Source organism: Platichthys flesus, chromosome 22 (genome assembly GCF_949316205.1).
Source record: "Platichthys flesus chromosome 22, fPlaFle2.1, whole genome shotgun sequence".
Lineage (NCBI taxonomy): Eukaryota > Metazoa > Chordata > Actinopteri > Pleuronectiformes > Pleuronectidae > Platichthys > Platichthys flesus.
The window spans coordinates 7,411,761-7,432,161 of NC_084966.1; the positions used below are offsets into that span (position 1 = coordinate 7,411,761).

The 20,401-nt window shown below is 43.8% G+C and overlaps 3 protein-coding genes across 5 annotated transcripts; all 3 read left to right on the top strand.

Moving 5' to 3' along the window:
* Positions 1-209: 209 nt before the first annotated feature.
* Positions 210-2,769, top strand: LOC133933285 (tubulin alpha-1A chain-like). Its single transcript, XM_062380278.1, has 4 exons — positions 210-342; positions 1,045-1,267; positions 1,359-1,507; positions 1,592-2,769. The coding sequence occupies exons 1-4, from the start codon at positions 340-342 to the stop codon at positions 2,570-2,572; spliced, it is 1,356 nt and encodes a 451-aa protein (XP_062236262.1). The 5' UTR covers positions 210-339; the 3' UTR covers positions 2,573-2,769.
* Positions 2,770-4,421: 1,652 nt separating this feature from the next.
* Positions 4,422-7,806, top strand: LOC133933286 (tubulin alpha chain-like). Its single transcript, XM_062380279.1, has 4 exons — positions 4,422-4,563; positions 6,117-6,339; positions 6,511-6,659; positions 6,740-7,806. The coding sequence occupies exons 1-4, from the start codon at positions 4,561-4,563 to the stop codon at positions 7,712-7,714; spliced, it is 1,350 nt and encodes a 449-aa protein (XP_062236263.1). The 5' UTR covers positions 4,422-4,560; the 3' UTR covers positions 7,715-7,806.
* A 670-nt stretch (positions 7,807-8,476) lies between these two features.
* Positions 8,477-20,334, top strand: LOC133933282 (X-linked retinitis pigmentosa GTPase regulator-like). 3 transcript variants are annotated; one of them, XM_062380268.1, is made up of 17 exons: positions 8,477-8,603; positions 9,397-9,522; positions 9,719-9,811; positions 10,544-10,606; positions 10,701-10,859; positions 11,120-11,269; positions 11,517-11,675; positions 11,818-11,973; positions 12,084-12,208; positions 12,341-12,532; positions 12,717-12,903; positions 13,057-13,151; positions 13,261-13,320; positions 17,930-18,136; positions 18,225-18,273; positions 18,455-18,573; positions 19,099-20,334. In XM_062380268.1, the coding sequence occupies exons 1-17, from the start codon at positions 8,573-8,575 to the stop codon at positions 19,303-19,305; spliced, it is 2,178 nt and encodes a 725-aa protein (XP_062236252.1). In that variant the 5' UTR covers positions 8,477-8,572; the 3' UTR covers positions 19,306-20,334. The 3 variants fall into 3 exon arrangements, with proteins under 3 accessions (XP_062236252.1, XP_062236253.1, XP_062236251.1); XM_062380269.1 differs by having other exon boundaries at positions 18,458-18,573; XM_062380267.1 differs by lacking the exons at positions 18,225-18,273; positions 18,455-18,573; positions 19,099-20,334 and having other exon boundaries at positions 13,905-18,054.
* Positions 20,335-20,401: the final 67 nt, after the last annotated feature.

The window sequence follows — 20,401 nt, forward strand, 5'->3', positions numbered from 1 at the left end:
TTAGTTACACATCTGCTTCACAACAGCCGTTCTTCCTGAGATCCGTGCAGGGGGAGAAGGGTTACTAGTAGACGTTCTTTTCTTTTGTGTGTGTGTGTGTGTGTGTGTGTGTGTGTGTGTGTGTGTGTGTGTGTGTGTGTGTGTGTGTGTGTGCTCGTTGTCCTCGTCTGTCACTGTAGGAGATGGTGTTTGCGTCTCCGGCTCCTCCGGTTACCACAACACACCGGGCTGTTGCCTAGCGATGCTGTGCATTAAAGCACCCCCTTGCACTCGCACCTGACACAACCTCCCCAGCCACTCTTCTCAGGTGAACAAGGGACTTTTTGCAGAGCTGAAAACATGGTGAGGACGACTTTCATATTTATCTTTATTGTGATTTATTGATAAAAACAGCCCAGAAAGACAGAAGTGGATTAATGTAGATTTATATATCAATATGTTGTATAATTCTGTTTTTTATTTGTGTATTATCATGATAACAAAAAAGGGTATTTGTAATATAATTTGTGCGATGCATGTTATTTTGTTATTTTGTTAAAGCAAGTTGAAGACGTCTTAGATTTTAAAGCTGTAAACATGATCTCATGCCATCCTGTTGCACATTTATGTCCCTTGTGAGTGAGGTTTATAGTTTCACCTATTTACCTGCGGTGAACACTGTTCCACTATAAAATGTCCCTGTATCTTTATTTGGAACAAACTGGACATGATGATTGGTGCATGGGATCAATTGAGTTTGACTCAGTTACAAGGTATCAGAGGGCTCAAGTAACAGCTCCTCTCTTATGGGGAAATACATCTCACCACTACAGGTTAAAAAAATTGACCAATTCACTTTTTGTCGGAAATGTTTTTGCCCACTTAATTATTGGCCATGTGTTTTTCCCAAGTTGGTATTTTATGGTTATATCTTATTATCCTGTTACCATAATGCAGGCTATATTTATTTGTTGTGATCCTATAATTATTATTCTACATTGCTTCTATCCATCCATCCATCTAATTTTGGTTCTTCACATCTGCTCTGCTCTCTTCTTCTCGCAGCGTGAATGTATCTCTGTCCATGTTGGTCAGGCCGGTGTCCAGATAGGCAATGCATGCTGGGAGCTGTACTGCCTTGAGCATGGCATCCAGCCGGACGGTCAGATGCCCAGCGACAAGACCATCGGAGGAGGAGACGACTCCTTCAACACCTTCTTCAGTGAGACTGGAGCAGGCAAGCATGTTCCCAGAGCTGTCTTTGTGGACCTGGAGCCAACCGTCATCGGTAAGATCTTTTTTTCAATGCTAACTTATACTGTAGATGAAACTGGATTCAGGAACTACTTATTATATCGTCTCTGTTTTTCCAATGACAGATGAGGTCCGCACAGGCACCTACCGCCAGCTCTTCCATCCTGAGCAGCTGATCACTGGAAAAGAGGACGCAGCCAATAACTATGCTCGGGGTCACTACACCATCGGGAAAGAGATTATTGACCTGGTGCTGGACAGGATTCGTAAACTGGTGAGTTTGCCTGCAGAGGTTTTGTGTTTCAGTTCAGAATGAAGAGGAGTATGTGAAGAATTCTGTGATTGTATTTCCCTGCAGGCTGACCAGTGCACAGGGCTCCAGGGTTTCCTCATCTTCCACTCCTTTGGAGGAGGAACCGGTTCAGGCTTCACCTCTCTGCTGATGGAGCGTCTCTCTGTCGACTACGGCAAAAAGTCCAAGCTGGAGTTTGCCATCTATCCAGCTCCTCAGGTGTCCACTGCCGTGGTGGAGCCCTACAATTCCATCCTGACCACCCACACCACCCTGGAGCACTCTGACTGCGCCTTCATGGTAGACAATGAAGCCATCTATGACATCTGCCGCAGGAACCTGGACATCGAGCGCCCCACCTACACCAACCTCAACAGGCTGATTGGACAGATCGTCTCCTCCATCACTGCCTCCCTGCGTTTCGATGGCGCCCTGAACGTCGACCTGACAGAGTTCCAGACCAACTTGGTGCCCTACCCTCGTATCCACTTCCCTCTGGCCACCTACGCCCCAGTTATCTCTGCAGAGAAGGCCTATCACGAGCAGCTCTCTGTATCAGAGATCACCAACGCCTGCTTCGAGCCAGCCAATCAGATGGTGAAATGCGACCCTCGTCACGGCAAGTACATGGCCTGCTGCCTCCTTTACCGTGGAGACGTGGTGCCCAAGGATGTCAACTCTGCCATCGCCACCATCAAGACCAAGCGTACCATCCAGTTTGTGGACTGGTGTCCCACAGGCTTCAAGGTGGGCATCAACTACCAGCCCCCTACGGTGGTTCCTGGTGGAGACCTGGCCAAGGTGCAGAGGGCCGTGTGCATGCTGAGCAACACCACCGCCATCGCAGAGGCCTGGGCTCGCCTGGACCACAAGTTCGACCTCATGTACGCCAAGAGGGCCTTCGTCCACTGGTACGTCGGAGAGGGCATGGAGGAGGGAGAGTTCTCTGAGGCCAGAGAGGACATGGCCGCCCTGGAGAAGGATTACGAAGAGGTCGGAACCGACACCGTCGGCGATGAGGGAGAGGAAGAGGGGGAGGAATATTAAATTTGAAATAAAACCATAATTTCTGTGTCAATATGTTTCGAACAAACTATTGCACAATGAATTGTCCAACTGTCAACATTTAGACATGACGTAGAGTGAGAACATATGATATATCATAAAATGTGGGTCTCTGCTTTTCTGTCTTTATTCTTTATTGATTATCTATCTTTAATTGTTTTGTTTTTTTTACAAAAATGTTTTTCAGAAAGAATAATAAACTAATTTGACCAACTTGTCAGGCCAAGTTTCTTTATTTGAAATTAGGATTATTCTTGGGTTGTGCTCATATTTATTATCATTTCAGCCATTACCAATCATTTATCCTAATTGGTGAAATCCTCCATCTCTATTTGTCTCTTACAAGAGGCCAGGTCTTATTATGAATAATATTCGAAAAAATTGTCATTCATATATGGCATGAATTATTATTTAAACATATTAAATACGTACTTAATCATTTAGTCATCAGTCACGTATTTTCCAAAGAAATTCACGTTACATTTTACATTCCAAGCAAATTCCCCCGTAGTCAAAGTAGACAAAAAGGGTTCTTGTCTCAGTGAAGCAGAGGAACATGCCCCACTGCTCCTCACAATGCATCTCCCCTTCTGAATGTGTGTATACACATGTATATATATGGAACATATAAATACAATATTGTTCAAACTGAATGATCATCTTTATTAGAAATTAACACAAATGTGGCCCAACATGTAATTTGGGTGTGATATTGGAATATCTTTTTCAAAAACTAGGATAACGAAATGAGTAATTTACAATCTCGATATTGAATACCGTCACAAAATGTTTTAAATTGGTGCAACTTTGATTATGATATTGACTGGAAGAACATTCGTTCCTAGCCACAAAGGTACCTCCTCACACACAAGGTTAATGCAGTGTCATTTATGCTGATTCATCATGAAAGATTTGGAGTGACAGAGACGTAAACTGATCTTTCTGTGAACCGTAACCTGAAACCTGCTCCCATCTGTTCTAGTCTTGCAAATTTAAGCATAAGCAATAGAAGGATATTCACAATTTCATAACTGAACGATCTTGTATTTGGTTACCAATTATTACAGTAATATAACAGGATGGCTTTTATTTAACCATTCATTTGAACTTATTTCTTGCCAAGCTCCACATCCACAAATGTAAGTTCACCAATAAACCCCCCCAAGTCTGTGAATTATTGAAAGTAATGGACCCGTACGTGTGGACAGGTTCCGTCTCTGAAAACAACACAGCCATCAAAACAATGGCTGCTTGCAACACCTTTAAAGTATTTATATGAATTTGATATCCAACACTTGAGTCCTCTTTCTATTCTCCCTTTGTTTTTGCTTCAATTAATTAATTTATCTCTTAAGGAATATCCTATATGTGACAATCCAATTCTTCTGTTTCAACACTGTATGAGGCCTTTTTAGGTTTACTGTCTGAAACATATTTGCAAGAAAATAAAAAAATAATTATTGTCACGTGCTGCAATATTCCTTTGTTCTTTCAGGAGTAACAGTCAACATTTTGAGCGACATTTACCCAACCCAGAATTTTTTGCACAAAAGATTAAATTGGAAAGAAAACTCGTGTATTTTCTGTAAGAAAAACCTTGAGACTGTGGAACCTGTTTTTCCTTCTTTATTGATGATGCCATGTGGCTACGGAATGCAATAGAGGGGCTGTGCACAGAGCTGGGAATAAATGATATCGCTGTGAATAAATACATTTCCCCTCATAAATAATTGCTCTAAATTTGTTGCATGTCATCGCATTACATTCTGTGCGGTGCTGCACCTGAACGCAACACTGGCTCGACGTCACTTCCGCCTCGCTCCCGCCCAAGGAAAAAGCTCTTACCGCCACTCTGGCTCCGCCCTCTGAATATCTATATATTACAGGAACCCGCGCATCGCCCTTCAGTGCAGCCATCCTTCACAACCTGATCCTCACGTCGGAGAGAAGGAGCCACACACTCAGTCAAAATGGTGAGTTCTCATTGTTGAAACACTTCGGGGGAAAAGGCTCAACGCGGCGGCTTAACGTCATCCTGACAGGCACGGTGTTGTAGAGAAAGACGGAACCTCGACGATAGGCGATCGCACGACGAAATGACTAAATGTCTCTGTACGTTTTTACACGTTGTAAAAAGGTTCTGCGATGCGAAGGGGAAAACCGTTGAACTGGTAACGGTCCTATTGTGCGCGGACAAAATGGTGTCACGTCGAACGAGGCCAGACAACTGACGAAGTGTCGGATTAACTCAACCACACCGAGGCTGGTTGAATAACGGTGAAATTCCCGACGCGCCCGACGTGTTTTTTTTTTTTTTTTTTTGGAGGATGACGACCTGAAAATAACCTAGAAGATGCTGCGCCCGTGCGGCGCATTGTTGGGGAGTGGGAGTTGATGCGCATTTGTCCAGCGAGGCCGCCATCGGATAACGCCCTGTCCGCGAATGTCGCACTTTAGGTCGGGCTTTGTCTCCATTTCAGTTCGGGATGACCTCCAGTTTTTTTTTTTACACTTTACTTCCTTTTCCTTTTTTCCCTATTCTTTCCTTCTTTTCTTTTTTTGGGGGATAATCTGCTATGCAGGGAGGGTGGCGGAGGGGGGGATGGGAAAGCGGATCACGCCACAGGTCTGCAACAACCTGCCATGTGACTCAGCATGCGTTATTATTCATCAGGTCTTCAAGAAATCTTAGACTTCGGGTTTTCCAAAAAAATGACAGTTTAATAACTAAAGACATCTCGATATTAAAACGTTATACATCGCAGTTACATCAAATCAATACGACTCGTATATACCCCTCAGTGCTGGCTGAAGTTTGAAATGTCCTGATGGTATAAAATCAGAGCCAGTGGATTTTAAAACGTTTTCAGATTTTGCTTTATCGGATTAATTAAACATTGGGCGTGTCTCTTTTGGGGACACCTACTGGTGAAGATGCGCGATGCAGCTGAATAGCCCCTTACCTCGCCCTCCCCTTCCCATCATGAAGGGGAGCATGTGGTGGGGATGGGCTATATGGGTACAAAAGATCTGATCGAGTTTTATTTCATGTCATATCAATAAAATCATAGTGTTGCACGTATTTGTATATGTACAAACGTTTTTCTTATGCACAAAACAGATTTTTACTTGCTCATACAATCAAACTGTGCCACTTACTTACTTGAAAGGTGAATGTATATAACACTAATTTATAACATTAATACAAATTTTATATATTTAATTTCATTAAATTTTTCTATTGCAGTTTTATATTTTTCTTTTCAGACCTTTATAAAAAACCTCCTGAAATCGTATTAATGTTCCTTGATGAAAAGGGCGTCGCTTCCTCTGGAACAAAGGTGTAAAAACGGTGCAGCTGCTGATTGATCTGGGCCGGTCAGTGCCCCATAGGAAAAGATGTCAATCATTTTAAGCGCAGCCTGAATGTGAAGTGGGTCATGCTGCAGGTTCATGTGCATATCAGCAGTTATTACACCGGATTTGAGCTGGGGAATGACCTTTGTTTCCCCCTTTGTCTCTGCAGCGTGAATGTATCTCTATCCATGTCGGCCAAGCCGGAACCCAGATGGGAAATGCCTGCTGGGAGCTGTACTGTCTTGAGCATGGTATCCAGCCTGATGGTCAGATGCCTAGCGGCAAAAACATGGGCGGAGGCGACGACTCCTTCAACACTTTCTTTAGCGAGACTGGAGCTGGCAAACATGTTCCCAGAGCTGTCTTTGTGGACCTGGAGCCAACTGTCATCGGTAAGCAACTGAACAAAGGAAGACCTTTTACTAGAGCTTTAATGAGTATAAGTAATTCAGGATCTCATTGAATTATTTTCCTGTTAAGTAATTTGTTTAAACACAGCAGCTCAATTACAACTACAAACAACTGAGCAAGACTGAAGTATTTTTTTTCTTGTTGGTTCTCAGATGAAGTACGAACTGGTACCTACCGCCAGCTCTTCCACCCTGAGCAGCTGATCACTGGAAAGGAGGATGCAGCCAATAACTACGCTCGTGGTCACTACACTGTTGGAAAGGAGATCATCGACCTGGTTCTGGACAGGACCCGTAAACTGGTGAGCTAATCCCCAGTGTTAAATGTGCACCGTTTTCAATTCAGAAATCGCGTGTGTTTAACAACCATGTTTCCCTGCAGGCTGACCAGTGCACAGGACTCCAGGGATTCCTCATCTTCCACTCCTTTGGAGGAGGAACCGGTTCAGGCTTCACCTCTCTGCTGATGGAGCGTCTCTCTGTCGACTATGGCAAAAAGTCCAAGCTTGAGTTTGCAGTTTACCCAGCTCCTCAGGTGTCCACTGCCGTGGTGGAGCCCTACAACTCCATCCTGACCACCCACACCACCCTGGAGCACTCTGACTGCGCCTTCATGGTAGACAATGAGGCCATCTATGATATCTGCCGCAGGAACCTGGACATTGAGCGCCCTTCCTACACCAACCTCAACAGGCTGATTGGACAGATCGTCTCCTCCATCACTGCCTCCCTGCGTTTCGATGGCGCCCTGAACGTCGACCTGACAGAGTTCCAGACCAACTTGGTGCCCTACCCTCGTATCCACTTCCCTCTGGCCACCTACGCCCCAGTTATCTCTGCAGAGAAGGCCTATCACGAGCAGCTGTCAGTGGCTGACATCACAAACGCCTGCTTCGAGCCAGCCAATCAGATGGTGAAATGCGACCCTCGTCATGGCAAGTACATGGCCTGCTGCCTCCTTTACCGTGGAGACGTGGTGCCCAAAGATGTCAACTCTGCCATCGCCACCATCAAGACCAAGCGTACCATCCAGTTTGTGGACTGGTGTCCCACAGGCTTCAAGGTGGGCATCAATTACCAGCCCCCCACGGTGGTTCCCGGTGGAGACCTGGCCAAGGTGCAGAGGGCCGTGTGCATGCTGAGCAACACCACCGCCATCGCAGAGGCCTGGGCTCGCCTGGACCACAAGTTCGACCTCATGTATGCCAAGAGGGCCTTCGTCCACTGGTACGTCGGAGAGGGCATGGAGGAGGGAGAGTTCTCTGAGGCCAGAGAGGACATGGCCGCCCTGGAGAAGGATTACGAAGAGGTCGGAGCCGACAGTGTTGGCGAGGAGGATGAAGGAGAGGAGTATTAAATGACGATGACATCGGTGTTGTGTTTGACCATTTGTTCCGTCATTTGTTCTGATCACTCTGATCATAAATAAAACTTTAAATGTTACAGCCATTCTATGTCCTGTGTTCACTTGATTTGTTCAATCTAGGTTTATAATAAGCATCAGTGATGTTGGATATAGAGCAATAATTCCTGTGTTCTCATACTGGGGAAGGTTGGCATATTAAACGCACAATTTGTAAATGCAGCTTTAATTTAAAAATCCTGAACTGTTAGAAGGGAAATATTAACATTTGAATCATGCCACTGTCACCAGTGTTATAGCTAATATTGGGGTGTCAATAAAACGTGGTGACAAAAACTTATTGTAATTTTGGTAGTAAGTAAAAGGTCTGAATTTTGAGAAAGCATTAAAGCTTTAATAAGGTGCACGAATAGGATTCTAGACTGTTGTGCACAGTTCCATACAGCAGTTGCTGGCTATGAAGTTCTTTCACTTGATAGATTCCGTGATGAAATATTTGAGAACCACAAGTGTAGCAATTGAGCATGAAACTAAAGTATTAAAATATAAGTTATAAACTAACGTATCTTGTGGAGTAGAATGATTAAGTACTAATCCAGAGGCTTTTCTTCTAGGTGCAATCGGATATAAAATCATTAATTTAGCCCAATGAACAAACTCCCATCACAGCATCCATCTATGAATAATGTAACGGTAAGATCAAAATAATACGCCTCATCCCTTCAAGGGTCACGTGGCCTGCGTCGTAACCTAGGAGACGTTTTGTGCATTTCCGGGTTGTCGGGAGTCGAAAACAAGAGGGGCACCAACGCGCCCGGGATACCGAGCAAAGCGGATTAAAGGCCAGCAGAGATGGCGGGGGAGGCCGAGGACGAGATACCAGGTCAGGAACGATCCTCTTCTCTGTACCGGACTCTCGCTCGGGCTCGTAGCGAAACGTGTAGAATACAAAAAGCCCTCACTTAGCGTCAGCACTCGGCTAATCACCGACATGCAGTGGTTAGCTTCTGCTGTAGCTAACGGGCTAACCGACCGTAAACTACTCCCTCGCCCCCTATTCAGTCTCTCGGTTGTTTGTCACCCAGCTTCTTTATTGTGTTGAGTATTTTGCTGTTGTTGCTATTTCTAAATTAACCGTTGCCTGCTCCTCCACAGTTAAAGAAAACGTTAAGGGGAAAACCTTCATTTCGCAATGTGCTCAAAACTAATACGTTTTCCCGATGCCATGTTACAGTATCATCACACTTCTACTTACCTTTATCTAAAGGTAATGTTGGGTTTGGGTGTTATTTGTCAAATAACACGATATAATCACAAGTTTACTTGCTGAAGTATACACAAGTTCTACACAACGCTTCCTACAGAGCATTCTGTATATATAATTCTTTATCCACTGACTTCATTCACAATCCTCCATTCATCCTTAATTAATTGGTTGGTACAGTCAGGAGCTTGATCCATTAGTAACTATTCTAATTGTCTAAAGTCATATTCAAGCAAAAATGCACAAACCTGAATTGTTTACTATTTGCTTTCGAGGTATTCCACTGTTGATTAGATACTTTAATCTGCCGACTTGGGCAGTTCTCACTGTTTTCTGATGTTTTTATGGATATGTGATGGATTGATCAATATTTGGAGCCTTCTTCCTCTTCACCTGTTTTCCCTTTTCACAGAGTCGGGAGCAGTTTTTACTTTTGGGAAGAGTAAATTCGCTGATAACGTCCCCAGTAAATTCTGGCTTAAAAACGACATCCCACGCAAAATCGCCTGTGGGGACGAACACACCGCCTTAATAACGGGTAAGAGACGCTTTAAGGGTTCAAACTGTGTCGGAAAAGTGTTTCAAATGTTTGCAATATTTAAATTTAACCTAATACTAGTTATTACTTGACTTTTATTGAGTAGGACATTTTCTAGTGCTTACCATAAAACAATCAAAGATTTTATTCGTGGGCCGAGCTGTTTCAGATTGTTCCGTCTTTTTCGTCTCTGCAGAAAATGGGAAACTCTTCATGTTCGGCAGCAACAACTGGGGCCAACTCGGTCTGGGATCCAAACTGACTGTGAACAAGCCGACGTGTGTCAAAGGTCGGTCTTTAAATCGCCCTTATTCCTTATTCCTTATTCATTACTTCAACTTAGTGTGTGTAGTGTGTTGCCACTGGCAGCTGATTTCAACCTCCCCAAAGAGCCATGAGGAGGGAGTCACTCAGAGGAGAAGGTGCCTCTGGAGCTCTTGACTAAAAATCTGAAGGGAAATAATATCTGCATAATGATGCATGTCTATATAATAATATATTTAGTAGGTGGTCGTTCGAATTTCTTACATCTTAGCCAGCTGGTATGATATGTGAAGATCTTTTATTCTTATTGCCTAAGATATAATTAGAATTAGGAACATGAAATGTCTATCGGTAAAGTAAACGCATGGATGGAGCATGTAGTGACGAATAGAGACTCATTTTACATCCAGTCTTTTTTGAACTGTGAGAGTCCTACTGAAGGGAAGCTAGTGTATAATACTAATAATAATAATCCAGGGGGCTCTGTAATCTTCTCTAATCTAGAGGCCGAGGGAGCATGAGAGATTGCGGTGCTCTACTGGTAAAAATAAATATTACAGGGTAAAGTAGGCTTGAATAACTAGTTTCACACTCCATGGCATGATTGAAAGCACTGGGACAAATCTAGTAAGAGGGCCTTGAGTTAAGATTTTGAGAAGTTTCCCAGATCAGCTGTCAAGCGCATAACTAAAAATGATAATGCCGTTAAAAAATAGATACAGAACTGTTTCTCATAATATGATTCAAATTCTTTCAGCTCTGAAGTCTGAGAAAGTCCAGCATGTGGCCTGTGGAAGAAACCACACCCTCATCTGCACCGGTCAGTGGTTCAGTTAAAGATTCTCTTAAAAACAATTAAAAAAACCTACCTGTGTCGTGTCATTTGTATAGATTATGTTGTGTTTCCCCTGCAGCTCAGGGGAAAGTGTACACCTCAGGCGGGAACAGCGAGGGTCAGCTGGGGCTCGGCGACTGCGAGGAGAGGACGGCGTTTCAGCGGGTCCATTTCCTCGATTCGCGCGGACCAATGAAAATGCTCGCTGCGGGTTCAAACACCTCGGCTGCTCTCACAGGTGAGACTCGACCACTGACACCTCAGCTCATGTAAAATGTCATTTGCATTTTTACTGTGGACTGTTATTAGAAATGTTTGCACTTTGCATTCACAGCCGTGGGACTCAGTGTCAGTACATGTGTCAATCATAATCCATATGTCCTTACTGCTCAATATATATCACATATTAGGAAAGACTGACATCCCAACTCATACATATAGTATGTTTTGTTGGTAAATGATCTTTAATGAACTAAATTACCCTCCTGCCCCTCACAGAAAGTGGTAAACTCTTCATGTGGGGGGACAACGCTGAGGGCCAGATCGGTTTGGGGAAGGAGAGTCACGCCACCTCGCCGCAGGAAGTCAGCGTGGGAGAACCGATCAGCTGGGTGTCCTGCGGATACTACCACTCTGCCTTAGTGACGGGTGAGCAGAGACAGAGGGTCAAGGGTCATCACGATTCAGCGAAGGAAATGTATAGGAAAAGGGACGAGTGGGTTGTAAGATCAACCGATTTATATGTCAGAAAGAAACATCTCCAGGAATTTACAAATTCAATTGTGTTGTAAATTATATCTTAACCTTTTACTAAATACATACATTTAAAATATTTGAAGAAAAGTGCCAACTTAAAGTTTCAGCTGTGTAAGAAGTATTTCCCCCTACATCTCAGTTGACGGAGACCTCTACACGTTTGGAGAGCGGGACAGCGGCAAACTGGGCCTGGGCACCGGCCAGCTGCCCGGACACCGAGTCCCCCAGGTGGTGAAGAGCATCAAGGAGCCGGTGACACAGGTGGCCTGTGGGGGTGGACACACTGTGGCGCTAACAGGTAACGGCCAACACGGATGAGTGGAGCTTAAGACAGTGGATCATTTAGATTGCTTTGGTGCATTCATTCTTTAAGGTTCAAATTAACTGGAAACACAAATTTGTTTAAGGTCATGCTTTATTGCTTCTCCCATCTCCTCTAGAGGAAGACGTGTACACGTTCGGCCTCGGTCAGTTTGGACAGCTCGGTCATGGGACGTTCACATTCGAGTGCCGGACGCCGCGTTTGGTTGAACACTTCAGGAAGGGACGGGTCCATCAGGTGGCCTGCGGGGAGAATCACACTGCACTGGTCACTGGTAAATGCTGCCTGTTTTTATTATGTAGCCTCTGATTTTCTCATTGAATCCCACTCTTCTGATCAAAGTTCTACACTGACTAGAGATGCTGATGTTATGTTTATTTGCAGATGGGGGTTTGCTCTACACATTTGGAGATGGCAGACACGGTAAACTGGGCCTCGGAGAAGAAAACTTTACCAACCAGTTCAAACCAACCCTCTGTCCACGTTTCCTCAAGTACAACGTCCAGGCAGTAGGTGTTTTTACTTTATATTGAATAATTAGCTTATATGTTAAAAAGAAAACACATGGTATGTATTACATTTTGTGACGGATAAAGAAAATCCCACAAATCGTGACCTATATTATTTCTACACGTGTCCAGGCCGTGTGCGGCGGCTGTCACATGGTGGTGTTGGCTCAGCCGAGGGATCAGACCTGCAGCGATGTGACGCTGGAGGAGGACGACGTGACGGAGGTTTACCTGGAGAGGCCGTACGTGGAGCTCCTGGGGGACACGGGCGACTCCTCCACCCTGCAGAGGAGCCTCTCTGCTCGGGTTCGCCGGAGGGAGAGGGTGAGGGCAGGGAGGCAGGATTCATTCCGTAGATAAAACAAGTTATAATTCCAAAAGCAGTGCTGATGCTGGACAAACAGGATTCTAGTTACCCTAATTTTGATACAAGGCAGAATATATCTTTCTACATATATTACCATGTGACTCCTGCTTACTCAAATGCTTTACCGACGTTTCCCTGTAGGAGAGATCTCCAGAACAGTTTGGTACCATGTTTCGCACTCTGCCCGCCATGACACCCGGCTACCTCCAGCCACCGCTTCCCGTCTCCAGCCACACCATTCCGCCCAGACTGCCTCCGCCCGAGCTCACCCACAGAAAGGTGCTCAACGGCGCTCACCGACACGGGAGCACAGGGTCAAACCTCCAGGGTACCTACCTCACCGCCACCTCCTAATCCTCCATCTCATAACCATAAAAGATTTAAATTCAATTCTTGACACTCGGGGAGAATCAGGAAAACATCCGGCGTGAAAATTTGACCTTTACACTAACATGGCATGCTTTTTTTCCTGTCACGTCAGGGCAGACAGGGGGCGATACAGACAGCCTCGTGGAGAGCCTGACCGACACCGACAGCGTTAAAGGTCTGGGAGAAACCACAGACTTCCTCAACATGGTGAGAAATGAGATGATCCCCGTAGCTGTCCTGTATGTGACCTTTGACCTCAATGATAGTTCCGTTGATTCTTTTCAATAATTTCTGCTCTTTTCCTCCCTCCTGATAGACTCATGTGATGAAGATGGACCCCGGTGATAAAACACTCACTCTGTCTCCAGTCCAGAAGGTAACTCACACGCTTATTCTGTCATACACTTATCATCTGTCATATTTGTTTCCTAATATAAACAGGAAAGAGGCAAACAATCCCTTACACTTTGTAATGAAAGAGTTGTGACATTTAAATCTATCATAAAGTTTCTTCCACATGCGGCTTGTTTTCCTTCATCAAGCTGAATCTGTGGTTTCTTCCAGTTCTTAAAACAGCACACAGTTCATCAATTCGTCTTTTGACAAGTATATATATCGCCGTTAATATGAAGTTAAAACAGTCATCATAATAGTCTTTTATAAAATACTCCAAAAGCTGTTAAATGTTTTGCGTCTATACATCTACACAAACATTGTAAATTAGACAGAAACATACATAATCATTTCAGTTTTTCCCCTGTTCGACTTCAGCATATAAAATCATCCACCTATATCAGCATATCACACACACTGCTTCGACTTCTCTCTTCTTCAGTTTTTTTTCTTGCTCATTAATATCTGATTTCCTGTCTTTTGATTTATCTGCATGTCTCTTTCTCTCTCTCTCTAATGCATGCCTCTTTTTCCATCCTTTTTTTGCTTTCTCGTGCTGGGGGATAGAGGAAGGGTAAGCATGGTATTACCACTGCAGGACAGAAAGAAAACCTAACGAAGAAGAGAAACCTCTCGAAGCAGAGCAGTTTCTCTTCGACTCCCCCATCTCGTAGGAGCGAGACTGTCTCTCCTTGCCAGGCATTGCCCTCAGAGCTCGTGAGGAGCCGCAGTGGTTCGCAGAGACAGAAGACAGCAAACCCGAATAAAGAGAATGTGATGGGGGAGCTGGAGAGGAGACCCAGTAAAAACAAACTCCTGAATGTAGGGGTCAGCGGGAAGGCAGCATCTAAGCAGCGACCCAGGTCAGCGCAGGGTGAAAGCAAGATGATAGAGGTTGGCAGGAAGCAGGTTCTGGGGTCAAAGCAAAGTCCTGAATCAAAAGAGATAGCTTCAGGTGTTGGCTCTGTGGCCAAAGGTAAGCAAGCGCAGCCGAAACCTTTAAAAAGCAAACCGATAATCGTGCAGAGTCATCAAGCGGGAGTTGGTTTGCAGAATAAACACAGACGTAAGGACTTGTCTGGATTTCACCTGAGGGACGCCATGGAAGAGGAAAGCACGAAAAGTGTTCAACTGGTTTCCGGGACGAAAGGGCGCCCCAAAGCTAAAGAGGTCCCCGAATTGTCCAAAAAATCTAAGAATGAGAAAAACAAACAAGAGGCTCAGTCAGAGTCGCCAGCTCTCGGTCTGCTCGCTGCGACCACCTCACTCGCAGCCGGAGCAGTGTTAGCACATGAGGTGGCGTCCAGAGGCCAGTTTAGCTCGCTATCATCATCTGAGAGCAGCCAAGGTGTCCTGAAAGACAGTGACAGGAAATCAAGAAGTGATCAATCTGCCGATTTGAGCCACAAATCCGCGGTCAACATCAACATTATACCCGTGTCTGAGAGTCCTGAGGAGGGGACGAGTCAGGACGAGAAGGGGACGAGCCAGGATGAAAGTAAGGAGGAGAGCGACGAGCAGACAAACTCTGCAACAGTCAAACAGGAGGAGGAGGAGGATGAAGATGAGAAGGGGCAGAGAACAAGTGAAGACATAAGTGAAGAAGAGGAGGAGGAGAGCCAGAGTACCGAGAAAGTCACAGCAGTTGAAGAAAATGAAGAAGAAAGTGACACTCTTCAACCCGAAGATGAATCGGAAACAAGCAGGGATGAGGCGGAAGACGAGAGTGCTGCTGAGGAAGAGGAGGAGGAGGAAGAGGCAGGAGGGAGTGAAAGTGAAGATGAGACTGAAGAGAAAGACAGCAAAGGAGGTGATGTAGAGGATGAGGAGGAAGACGAGGAAGCATCAAGTCAGGAGACGGAAAGCAAGGGAGGAGAGAGTGAAAACGAGGAGGAGGAAGGTGAAGCAGAAGAAGAGGGGGATTTAGAAAGCGAGGTTGAAGAAGAAGAGGAGGATGAAAGTGAATCTTTAAAGTCATCAGAAGACAGAGAAGAGAGTGAGGTAGAGAGTGCGAGTGAGGAAGAGAGTGAGGATGAGGGAAAAGAGGAGGAGGACGAGGGGGAGAAGGAGAGTAGTGCAGAGGAGGAAGAGGAGGAGAGTAGTGAGGAAGAAGAGAGCGAAAATGAGGCAGAAAGTGACAAAGACAATGACGAAGAGGAAGATGGTGATAGTGAGGAGGAAGAGGAAGAGAGTGCTGAGGAAGAGATGGAGGAGGAGGCAAAAGAGAGTGAGGAGGAGGAGGAGGAAGAAGAAGAAGAGGAGGAGGAAGAGGAGGAAGAAGAAAAAGAGAGTGAAGAGGAGGAGGAGGAGGAGGAAGAAGAGGAGGGGGAAGAAAAAGAGGATGAGGATGATAGTGAAGATGAGGAGGAGGAGGAAGAAGAGGAGGAGGAGGAGGAGGAAGAAGAAGAGGAGGAGGAGGAGGAGGAGGAAGAGGTCAAAAAAGTCAAAAGTGCAAAATCTACAAGTAAACCCAGGTCAGGGGGCAAAGGTGATGCAGCCGGGGAGGAGGAGGAGTTTTGGGGCGATGTTCTGCCTCAGTACCTCAACCTAAAATAACCCGGAGCTTTAAACTCATCATTTTATATTTAATAAACCTTTCAATTATTTTTTCAGATTAATGTTCATCAGAAATGTACAATAGAAAATATGATCAATCCTCCATCTTAAGTCCTGGCCCAGTGGAGACAATCTGTAGTTTTAACCCCCGAGTTATTATAACACAGCCCTTAGTGTAATATAACTGTTGTAAAGTTGTGTTTTATCAAATGGCATTAGTAGTATTTCAGAAAACACAGAAAACCTTGATGAAGTCAGTATTAATCCATAAAGTACTACAAGGCTGCAGCCACTGACAAGTATTTTCTTCATTAATTGATAAATTGGTTGATGTTTATCTATAAAATGCCAGAAATTAGTTATTCCATTATTCCATGAAATATGGATAGTAGAAATCTTTTTTTTTTGGCTTAAAATTTTTTTAACATAAACATTTTTGCCAATAAGCTTTCTCACAATTGCCTAAAAGTTTTATCATCTAGTAATTTCAGCTCAAGTCCTGAAATGGTTTCTCGGTGCCTGGGAAGTGAAACTGACTTTGGAACATTGGAATCAGGGGCCAGAGAACACATTTCTTCCCCAGAGAGCTTGAGGCGTTTTTAGAGTTAGTGTCCAACAAGAGCGTCACCACATCCCTGGGCTTTCTGCTGCAGCTGTCACTTCTCACACACTTTGCCTTTCTGCTAACATTTCTTTCTATTTCATTATCTCCATTCATTTCTTAAAAAAAATGCATTTCTATCTCTGTCTTTGAAAGTGATCAAATGTGTCTTGTGTGTTTGCTTGTAAATGCTTTGTTTACTTGTCTTTGGAAGCATTTTGTTTTTGTTCGTTATATTTGATTCAGTCTCTGAAACAGTGATTCCTCACACACCGTGCCTTGATCTTTGGCAAAGAAAAAGATTTTACACATTTACGCGAAACCTCTCTCTTCTTTATTTGTCTCTTTTTCATTCATTTCTGTCTTTGGAATAAATGTCTGTTTCATTTGAGTTAAGTTGTTTTTGTTTTTTGTTTTTTATTAATATCCGAAAGTCAAAAGGAGATGGGAGTGGTTGCAGTTAGGTGAGAGGTTGTAAGAACACGTGACTGAAACACAAACTCAGATTCCAGAGGTTTTATTTCCACTGATTGAAGATTCACCCCAAAGTCAGAAACATCTTCACAGCGTTGAGGGAATTGAAAATTGAGATTCCAAAAATAGTTTTGTTTTAATTAAAATAATTGGGCTTCAATCTTTTTCTGATATCATGATATTGTATTTGGTTCTGCTCTTATCTCAAGTTCCTCGGGCTCAACAATCCACTAAACTAAAAAGTACAATTGGAATGTGAGTACTGATCAGGTTTAGGGTTTGTTATTTGTATTGCTTCATATTTTTTTTCTATTCTATTTTTTATGGAATGGTGGTAAAATTTATATTAATAATAATACAGTAGTAGAAATAAGAGTTTACATCCCAGAAATGTTCCGTTTACGACATAAAGCAGAAAAGCAGCAAATCCTCATTACAGAGAAGTTCAAATCAGATATCTTACCAAGAAATAATTGATCTGAGAAATCAATGCACTCATTTGTCATTTGATGCTTATTCTCTCTATTAACCTGGTTTGTTGTGTGTGTGTTTGTGTTTGATTGGCTGCTTTCAGGGGGAGGTGGGGCTTGTTTTCTTCTTCCTCTCACGTCATTGTCCCTGTGTTTGTAATCCCAACTGTAATCCCTTCCCATCATCCCCTGATGTAGTCCAGATTATCAGAGCTGCTTGTCAACATATTTTTCTTTATTCAGCACTGCAGGAGTTTTAATTTACTGCATAAACAACATCTAGATCAAGATTTATGCCCATGCTCCTCCACCCTTGATTAAACAATGTAGATAGAGCTGCCCAGCATTTGTCTCCACTTGCAGATCTGGGAAATGATAGCATCAAGTGGTTATTATAGTTAAAAATGCCACAACACTAGATATCAAAGAGATTTGATTGCAGTGAGCTTTGATTCCCGTCCTCATGTCTTCAATTCTCTTACTCTTGGTAGGATTTGAGTAATCCATTCAAAACGCGGAGCAAAGGAGAGGAGGAGGAAGACGAGGAAGAAGAGGTGGACGAGGGAAATGTTCAAGATGAAGAGGAAGAGGAGGTAGAAGAGGAAGAGGAGGACGATACGTCGGCCGAGACAGAGGAGCAGTCGTCGCAGAGTTTGGAGGATCTGACGGAGAAATCCGCAGAGGAGACTCAGATTCCCGTAGGTTCACAGAATTATTAAATCAAGTGCATGATATTGATTTGTGATTATTGTCGGTGTTAACATGTAACATGTCCGTTCTTTACAGAAATCGGACAAGCTCATAGAAGAAGCTGTGCCTGATAGAGAGCAGAAAGGTGACTTTACTATAGTTTTCCACCTTTGAATAGCGTCTTCTGTTTCGTGGTTTTAGTATATGTGTACATTAATCTCTTTGAGTTAACTGGTTGGGGTTAGGAGATAAGTGTTAATAGTGAAGTTAAAAAACTGGAAATGCAGATGGTTGTAAAAACAGACGGTCAACGCTCCTCTCATCAGCAGCTCAAATCACTGAGGAGCCTGAAACCACCGGTGAAGAGAAGTCAGGCGACATCACCAAACCAGCCAATGGGACGGCAGACAGCAACTCAAAGAGCCAATCGGGCTCCAACAAAAAGGTAGAAACAAGAAGTCGTCTGTGTTACGTCGGAGTTTACATAACACTTACATCACTGGAAATGTTGCATTACATTTTAAATAACGATTGCCTTATAGGAAGGATACTTATTACTTTGAAGTTTAGTTTATATGTAAGAAGATTATTATATTTCCTAAAATACTCAAAACAGCAGCATAATCCATACGTCTAATGACAGAGAAGGTTACAAACATGATATTAGACAGGTGGGTAAGTACAGAGCAGGTTTAGGATGATTGTGGGTGTTTTAAAAATTATATGCGGCTCCTGCACGCAACCTTTGCATGCACATGTAAGGAATTTAAGGCGAGGAACGGTCACCACACTGCTCACTTTTGCAGTAAGGTTATTATTTCAAAAATGTTTACACTAAAAGGGATCAATTCTGAGCTGAACAAGGGAACGAAAGGAATGTGTTAAAGCCGAGGTAAGTCTAAACACATACGAGCTGTTAGCAGATTAACTTCCTCTCTCCTCCTCCTTCTCCTCCTCCTCCTCCATTCAGCTCTCCATCTTCAGGCGCCTATCCTTCTCCAGATCCAAGCAGGACCAAACCCCAGCAGAGGGCCCAGTCAGCGGGGACACGGCAGAGCCTCTGTCCCCTGACACCAGCGGGAGCGGCAACCCAGGAACAAACAGAAGTGGAGCACAGCAGAAATCGACGCCCTCTGGAGCCAGAGGGCCTCGCTCCGGTGCCTGCACAGTACTGTGATCCCCGGAGCCAAACTCTCAGGCGACCTCTATTATCGTGTCAGACCAAAGAGTTAAAGCTTCATTAGTAGCAGCGAACTGTATTTTTCAAGCCCTCAGAGACGATGGAGTCCTGAGACTCAGTGAGTGATGCACAGTATCATGCAGTGAAGTGAAGCCACACCTCAGATTCACGTGACTAAAAAAAAAGCTGCTGTCAATTTCTCTGCTTATCAGGAAGTTTGAGATTGAAGAGCAAATATTACTCCCTCTGAAAATCTTATTTTTTAAAATCCTACAGTAGTTTTAATCTGTCACTTGTGTTCTCCAGGGTGTCATTACCCCGTGACACCACTGTGAGGCGTTGGATTCACAGAAGTAACGGTGGACTACCACTGACACAGCAAAAACTAGATTATCTCCTGATCTATGAATCAGAAATGCAGCAAATGCTCTTATTTGTATTTCCATCCAACGGTTTAGTTACAAAAATTTGCTTTTTAATATTCTGTCGATTGGTTAATCAATTAAATAACCAATAGTTTTATCTCTATAAAAGCCATTGTAACTGCTGTGAATCCAAGTGACTGTTTTCATACTGATACATGTGAAGCGCTCCTTTTAAAAGTTTAATTTTCTTTCTGCTTGTATCTGGAGCCACCAGCACACCTTCTCTCCGAGAGCAGCTTTAAAACCACTAAACTTTGAACCACTGTCCACAAGTGACCTACAGCTGAGCCTCCTCCACCAGTAAGACCAGTGACCGCCACGCTGCTGCTGGGAGGATCTTCGCTTTTCATTTGTTCTCGTGCGATACCTTTCCTTCCCAGCAGCTGAACCTCAAAGTGTGTGCCTGCGTGTGTGTGTGTGTGTGTGTGAGTTTTAAACTGTGAGGATGTAAATATTGTTATTTATTGCGAAATGGTCCTCGAGCACATTTGCACTTTTTGACGTGATGCATTTTCAAGAGTTTTATATTCTGATGTGTTGGTCTCATTTACGGATTTTGGATTTTTGTGATACCAGTAAAGCATTTTCATACAAAGCTGAACATGCGTTGATATTTCTTGGGTTGGGGATAGACGATTTTTACATTGAATCTCAGTGGCAAGAAATAT

Bases quoted from the DNA above. Each gene is read 5' to 3' on its own strand.
- LOC133933285 (XM_062380278.1), top strand. The intron at 1,268-1,358 runs GTAAGATCTTTT...TTCCAATGACAG, and splicing joins CCTGGAGCCAACCGTCATCG to ATGAGGTCCGCACAGGCACC. The intron at 1,508-1,591 runs GTGAGTTTGCCT...ATTTCCCTGCAG, and splicing joins TGGACAGGATTCGTAAACTG to GCTGACCAGTGCACAGGGCT.
- LOC133933286 (XM_062380279.1), top strand. The intron at 6,340-6,510 runs GTAAGCAACTGA...GTTGGTTCTCAG, and splicing joins CCTGGAGCCAACTGTCATCG to ATGAAGTACGAACTGGTACC. The intron at 6,660-6,739 runs GTGAGCTAATCC...GTTTCCCTGCAG, and splicing joins TGGACAGGACCCGTAAACTG to GCTGACCAGTGCACAGGACT.
- LOC133933282 (XM_062380267.1), top strand. From the start codon at position 8,573: ATGGCGGGGGAGGCCGAGGACGAGATACCAG. The intron at 8,604-9,396 runs GTCAGGAACGAT...CCCTTTTCACAG, and splicing joins GGCCGAGGACGAGATACCAG to AGTCGGGAGCAGTTTTTACT. The intron at 11,974-12,083 runs GTAAATGCTGCC...GTTTATTTGCAG, and splicing joins TCACACTGCACTGGTCACTG to ATGGGGGTTTGCTCTACACA.